General features: G+C 37.6%; 1 protein-coding gene across 1 annotated transcript; it reads right to left on the bottom strand.

Moving 5' to 3' along the window:
* LOC114195496 (protein PHOSPHATE-INDUCED 1-like) lies at positions 1 to 1,189 on the bottom strand. The gene has a single exon (XM_028085986.2). It carries the CDS (start codon positions 1,082 to 1,084, stop codon positions 125 to 127), a length of 960 nt encoding a protein of 319 aa, XP_027941787.1. The 5' UTR covers positions 1,085 to 1,189; the 3' UTR covers positions 1 to 124.
* Between the last annotated feature and the right edge of the window lie 6,799 nt (positions 1,190 to 7,988).

The raw sequence follows: 7,988 nt of genomic DNA, 5'->3' as shown, positions 1-7,988 counted from the left end.
TAGTAGTAACGATGAATGACTTAAATTAATTAATCGATATTTGAAAGCAAACCAATATAATTTGCTTCTACATATGAAGGAATGAATGAATATATCCCTAACAACTAATATAATATAGTGCTCCTCAAACTAGAGTGGAGCACGATGACGTGGAAGGGTCATACAAAGCAGGAAGCAAGAACTTCCTTCCGTTGGCACCATGCGCATTGTAGCTAGCGCCAGTAGAAGAATCCACCAGCAAGTTTCCGGCGTAACCAGGGTAAGCCCCTTTGCCATAAACCCCAGGGCACGCCGACGCAGCTTCCAGCGGCGCCTCGGGAGGCCCTTGGAAGAACCCATTCCCGAACGGGTTCGTCGCCGTCCCAGCCAACAGGCTCGCCAGGTTGATAACCATTCCATCGACGCCCACATCGTTGTTGGGCGCCACCAACGGCGGGCTCTGCGGCCCATAAATGGGTTGGTGAAACGGCCAAGCGCATTGACCCGGGCACTGAGTCTCGGAGTTCCCAACCCAAACGTAAGCGAATTTGTAGCTCTTGTCGTTCCCCTTGGTACGTCCCGCCGAGGAGGAACCGTGGGTCCCGCATCGGCTCATGCAGAAGCCTTCAACTGCCACGTCAGCGGATGTCAAAACCACATTGACGGCGTTTCTGTGTTCACCCTTTGAAGCCAACTCAAGGAGGTGCTTGTTGGTGAGGGATTTCCCAAGCGAGTAGCTTTCGTCCAGAATCTGTTTGTTGAGAGAAAAGGAGAGTTTACGGGTGGCTTTTTTGTTGCTGCTGAGGTGGTAGTATTTCTCGGTGGTTTTCCACCACGAGGCGACGGATGGTTGGGTGGTTTGTGGTGGTGAGGGTGAAGGTGAGAGTGAGAGTGAGGTGATGAAATCGGAGACTATTGCCTTCTGGGAAGGTTTGAAGTGACCGTACCAAATGAGGTTGATGGAGATTTTGCCAGAGAGAAGGGGGCCATTGTGGTAATGAAGAAGCTGAGAAGGGTTCTGCACCAACTCATTCAACCTCCTTGTAGCCAAAGAGATGTTGAAGATAGATAAGAGAAAGAAGATTTTCAAAAGAAAGGTTGCCATTTTCTGCACAAACGATGCCAACAAGTTGAGTTGGCTTGTAAATTTCTTCTTGTGTTTTTAGGGATTAAAGAGAAGAGCATTATATATAGGTGAGAGCTCTCTGTAAGAAGAAAAATCGAAGCTTTACCAGTGGGGCACACTGGCACAGACCTAAACACTATTTTAAAGCGTTTCTTTATTGAAAACTGAGCAGTGTAACCCTAATCCACGGCGTTAATGGTAGTAGTTGAGTCCACGCGTTAGGCAAAGAGTGTTTGAAGGAGAAGCGTGGGGAGCACGCGTTGGGGATGAGGTGGGGGTGTGTGTGGGAGAGGGTTTAGAAAAAAAAGAAAGGTTTTATGAGAGGGAAAGAGAGACGTTAGGTGACAGTCTGTATTGTGTTGGATAATTAACTGGCAGTTACGTAATCGAAGTTAGTGGTTTTATGAATGGTTATTTATGGTGTGGTGTGGGTATCCGAGGAGGCATGCGAGGCTACGAGATGCATATTCAACTCACGCTGTCTTCGTGTGTAGTTGTGTAACGTAACTTTACACGTAGATATAAAGACGTTATTAAGCTGTCTTTTTTTTTTTTCTCTCAATTATGTTGTCTCGTGTTTCAATGTTTGCGCTAGTGTTTGACAACTATTGAAACTTCTAGAGAATCTAGACTATAGAAGTACTACTAAAATTTAAAACACATGTAACTAGCGTTTACTTTATTACAGCACTTTTTTCAGTAACTAATAAGAGCATCAAGATCTACAATGGCTTAAATATATTTTTCTACTTGATTATTGTGCGTAAATGTGTTCGGTATCAAAATGAAAAATTCACTATGTATTTAACTTTTATAGTTTATTCTATTTTTTATAATATATTTTGATTCATAGTGATAAGTTCTAATAGGAGAAAATTTCTCGCAAATTTAAAAATTGGATATTTTATTTATTAATAAATTAATTTATATTAAAATATATTTTTATTTTATTTTTTGAATTTTTTGTGAATTAAATTTATTTACTTTATTTAGTATTTTTTTAATAGATATTAAGGTTAATTTATCTAATTTTCGTTGAGATATTGTTGATTTTAAATAATTTTTTGTTTTTTTAATTTTGAAAAACTTCTTTAGACTAAAACAACTTATAATGAAGTGGATAATATTATTGTAACACTCCATTTAAATAATAATTTTAATTTAAATGAAATGCTACACAGATAGAAATTTAGTGACAAGCCCTGGAGTATAAACACTACTCCTGACAATATCCAGAGGATGCTAGGAGAAACCAAGGCACACTACGATGCCGGATACAAACGAAATCCAAGGACTTCACAATAGTAAATAGAGTACTAAAGAATAAAGTAGTACATGGGCCATAGCCCTAAAGAAAAGCCCAAAGAAACATGAAGTCCCGCCCAGGTAGACTATGCAGCGGAACCAATCCCTTCCCTGTTGACCTCGAGTACTTCTCGCATCTGCTCCCATCAATAAATTGATGATTATCGCAAAAGTAGAAGAACAACATACAACACAATCAAACAAGCAAGGGTAAGCTAGAGCCAAAACCATTTCGCCAAAGTAATCAGATATATATTCACAATCCATTATACATACATCACACAGGCATGTTAAGACCTTCCAACCAATACACTAAGACTCGACTCATCCGGATACATATAACCTAGTCGGATTCAGCGGATGCTTGCACTTGTGGTGGATACCTCTGCTTACCCTCGAGCTATGTCTTACAAGTGTTTCAATGAATCAATTTCCCTCACCACAAGGTTAGCCCTTAATGAATTTCAGGCCTCTTGCTACTCTCACCACAGGAGTCAGTCCGCTCTAGCTGAGACTAACTGACTCCTTAGAGTGTCAGGATGCAACCTTACCTTGAATCCTTACCTAGTTATACAGATGGGGCACCACCATGGACACCCATTAACAGGGGTCATGGGATTACGTCCCGACCACTGAAGCACGACCCTGAGAATCTCACCTAGAGATCCCAAGGAATTACGCACTGACACGGACCAACATTCTTAATCAATCAAACGCATTCAGCATGCATACACATATATACATATACATCACATACAATTTCTCATAATTCACCTCTTTCGTATTCTCAGCCAAACCATACCAACTCATTATTCTCGAACCATGAATATGGAACTTCGTCTCATATCATTATCATGCCACATTGATACCAACCCTTTCATGTCTCATGTCAAACTCATACCAAACTCATCATTTCAATTCCATGAATCATCTCATGCATATATCATACTCATATCAGGTTAAAGCTCATAAATCACAACTCATACACCCTCTCATTTCATGTATACTCATTCAATTCATATTTTAACATAGCAATACAACCAAATATGTACTTAATACCCCAAACAAGAATTCCAAACAGTACCCACATATCCTCTCGCCCAACCCTCGCTTAGGCTAGAGGCCCTCGCTCAGGTGAGAGGAGTCCTCTCGCTTAAGCGACAGGCCCTCGCTTAGGCGAGATTCGCGACAGAGGCGAATGGGTGTTTCTCATGTACTCGCTTAGGCGAATCCTCCCTCGCCTGAGCGAGCCCACCCCTCGCTCAAAAGTGAGGCCCCTCGCCTTGGCTGCAACTGCAGCGACCCATCCTCGAACTCCCACACAAGCTCGCTTAGGCGAGTGTCTCTCGCCTAAGGGAGATAACACCTCGCTCAAAACTAAGACCCTCCGCCTTAGCGAGAGCTCGAGTGCGATTTGGGGTTGGTTCTCTGCAAGTCTCGCCTAGGCGAGACCAAGTCGCTTGGGCGGGATTAACAGACCACGCCACTGTTCAACCTGCATCAGCTATACATTCGCACCCAAATAATATTTCCAGCCATCTCATACGTTCACAACAACATGCAATCTCAACCAATCGCGAAACAAACACACAACCACAGAAAACGCATCACACAACCAGAGGGTTCTAGCTTCCCTTACCTGGGAATAATCTAGCACAAGACCTTGACGCCGAATAGAGGAACACCACAGCTCTAGGAAAGGATTATGGAGTTGGAAAAAGAATAGCAGTAGGTACGTTATGGAAACATTAACATTGGCTACACAATAAGACCAGAGATTGGAAGCTATGCGTTGGGGAATACTTACGTGAGTAGAACGAGGTTGAGTTAGGCTTAAATCTGGTTAAACGTTGAAACCCTAACGGAGTGACGGCTGCGACTCTAAGCACTAAGGGAGCAGATTCTGAAAGTGTAGAATGAGTGAATTAGGGCAAGCTTTGAGGTGGTTTTATCCTTTGGGCCAACCCTTAGGCCCAATAGCTTAAAGGCAGCCCTTAAAACTTTAGGGCAGAAAATTGGGCCTTACAATTATTCTATAATTTGAAAAAAAAATTATTCTTTTTATATAATTAAGAAATTCAATTAATTTATCATTTTTTAATTTTCTTTAAAGTATAATTCTAAAAAGAAATTTAATTCGTCAAGATTCGACAAATTATCATGGTTTCAAAAATTAGTTGTGGCAATATATCAAACCACTTATACTTCCCCCATGTGTAAAAGAAAAAAAGAAGAAGCTAACTTGTCAATGATTATCCTCACGAAAAACATGAGAAACCTTAAAGTGTATATGTCGAATGAAAGACAAACATATGTGTCATCTTCCTCTAAGAGCTCATGGTACCAATTGTTGACCCACAAAACTTGACAAACCAAAGTAGAGACAATCTCCAACCAAAAAAAGTAATTGTTTTATCTACAATGTACAAAAAGTAATCAATTTTAAATGATTCTCGGAGATATTTTACAATTTTATTGTCAACATTTGCATCATATTGTTTCTTTCTATGACTAATATGTTTTTAATAAAACTTTTGCTCTATATCCATTTCAAAAGTAATTTTCCTTGTCGAAGTCAATGCATTTTCAGATCTATTTTCTCTATACTTTTTGAAAAATGAAAGAAGATCTTTTAATTGTTCAATAGCTTTATCAATGCACATATTTTTTATTGTAAATTCTTACTGATTGAGTTAGCTGTAAACGAATGTCATACAAATATTCATGTATAACAAAAATTCAAAGTTTTCTAGCTCATAAGTTGTTAAACAATTAGCTTCACTTTATATTTCAGGATCACCACTAGCTTCAACTAATTCAAATAAAGTATCTCTTATTTGTGAAGTTTAAAATATTACAACTTTCACACTTTGAATACAATTTTCCCTGTATGTTTGTGACAATGATTTAAGAGTTAACATGTATATGGTCTTATAAAATTTTCCACCTTTTGTAGAAAAATAAAATTAAGTATAATGCATTGTAACACACCTAAAAAAAGTGTAGCTTTAGAACAAGAGTTAACAATATCAAAAAGTACTAATTTTAAACTAAGACAACCACATAGAGTATAAAATGATCTAGAATTAATATTATGAATTTTGTTTGCACACGTTGGTGTTTTCCTTTCATGTTAGATTCATTATTATATCCTTGTCATCTAAGGTTGTTAATATCAAGTCCAACATTTTTTCAATTCGTCTATGATAGCATCAAAAGACATTTTCCACTTGTATAATCTACTTTTAAAAATTCCAAAACATACTCATTAACTTGTATTAGAGTTGATGAAATATCCACACATCATAATACCAAATACATTTGCTCTTAATACTTATATCTAGGGTACATGCAATTATGACTAATATTTTCCATCCCTAATTCTTTTATAGTTTGTTTTATTTCACCTCCTAACAAATTTATCAACTCATTTTGTATTATGGATAACGTTGTCGTGAAGTGATCAAATTAATACTATTTATCTGTAACAATTTCAGTGTTGTTAAGTAAGTAGTCAAAAGATTAATATGAGTAAAGTCAACCCTAAGTCGTCTTCCAATGAATACGAAATTGATTTTTGACAAATTACTTCTTATAAAAACTATACAAAAGGGGTTAGTTAAATAATATTGGAAAAAATAATAGAAGAAGATAAAGATAAAAAGATATTAAAAAACAAAGATAAAGAAAATAGATTAATTCCACTAATTTTTTTTAAATAGATCTATCACTGGTTATCTAACGATTATTGCTCATTATTATTGTTGTAGATTTGCAAATTAACCAATGAATATTCTCAAATTAATTTGTTGTTATTCTCACTATTAACCAAAGTACATTCTCATTTAAAAGTAAGAACTTTGTAAATTAATCATAATAACTTTAACCAAAGTACATTCTCAATTAAATATTTCGGACTGTCGGGCTTGTCTGAGTCGTAAGGCCCGCCTTGGTCGTTAGGCCCATTTGCATCATCGATTCCGTTCAGATTGTTAAGCTCGTTTGGTTTGTTAGGTCATCTGGGTTGTTGGGCTCGTCTAGATCATCAAGCTTGTCTGGATTGTCAAACCCGTCCTGGTCATCGGGCCTGTCCTGCTCATCGGGCCCGTCCTGGTCGTCAAGCTCGTCCTGGTCGTCGAGCCTATCTGGTTCATTGAGCCCATTCGGGTCATTTGGCCTGTCCACGTCGTCGGGTCCATTCGAATTATTGATTTTGTTTGGATCGTCGGGTTGTCAGGCCCGTGTTGGTCGTTAGGCCCTTCTTGGTCCTATGATTAGTCTAGGTCGTCGGGCATGTCCGGGTCGTCAGGATCGTCGGGCTTGTATGGGTCGTCGAGGCCACCCGACCCATTTGGGTTGTTGGGCCCGCTTGGTCAATCCGGATCGTCGTGTATGTTTAGGTTGCCAGGCCTATTTGGATTGTCGGAGTCGTCCGGATCGTCGATCCTGTCTAGGTCGTTGTGTCTGTCTGGTTCATCGGGTCTGTCCAAGTTGTCGAGCCTGTTTGGGTCATAGGGATTGTAGGGATTGTATGGGTCACTAGGATCGTCGGGGTTGTATGGCTCGTCGGGGCTGCTCGACCCGTCCTGGTTGTTGGGCCCGCTCGGCCAATCTGGATTGTTAGGTACTTCAAGGTCGCCAAAATATTTAGTAATATATTTTAAAAAATAATAAGTTTTTTATGTTTAAGCAGAAAGCCATGGGCTGACTCCGACCCATATGACTTTTGTGGGATTTTTGGCCTTGTGGGCTTTTGATGGGGTTTTTCTTTCAATGTGAATTTTTTTAATCCTAGCCCACAAGGCTAAGATTGACACCTCTAGCTGTGAGGGAGTGTTGGAAAGGGGAAAAGCGAGAAAAGAGGATGAGGAGAGGGGAGAAGCTACAAGAGAAGGTGGAGGTGGGAAGAGAGAGAAGGGAGAGAAGAGTACACGTGTCAATGCATGGACACACATGTAATATAATTTTTATCACGTAAAAAGAATTAATATTTTTAGGTGATGAAAATTCTATTCATCTATTTCTAAATTATTAAAACAAAATAATTTTAGTTATAATTTACGGCTAAAAACATAATTAACTCTAGATATACTTGTCAACATTTAAATTCCAACTATTTAATTATCTATTCGCAAACTACACATGATAAATAAAAATAATCTCAACTAATTATATATCATATTTTTTTAACAAATGGATTTCTCACTTACATAATCTGGTTGTTTTTTTAATTTTAACATATGAAGTAATTTCTCCACTAAGTAGGTACTCTGAAACAAGTTTATCGAAATCCCTAAACACATCACACTTTATTTTTTTTATATTTAAAAAATAATATTTATATATTATTACTTTATTTATATTAATGTCAATAATTTTTATTTTATTTTATCTTTTATATATTTTAAAAAAATATATTTATATATTATTACTTTATTTTGATTAATTTAGTTTAAAAAAGCTTTTTTAAAATTTAAAAATCATATTTTTTCTCTATTATAATTTTATATACTTTTTTATTTGACTTCTATTTCTTTTGTGCCTCCGTCTCTTTCTTTCTTTTTATTTTTATCTCAAT

Source organism: Vigna unguiculata, chromosome 8, assembly GCF_037176805.1.
Source record: "Vigna unguiculata cultivar grain cowpea cultivar isolate G323 ecotype 2 chromosome 8, ASM3717680v1, whole genome shotgun sequence".
In the NCBI taxonomy this organism is placed as follows: Eukaryota; Viridiplantae; Streptophyta; class Magnoliopsida; order Fabales; family Fabaceae; genus Vigna; species Vigna unguiculata.
This window is presented reverse-complemented; position numbering and strand designations above follow the sequence as displayed.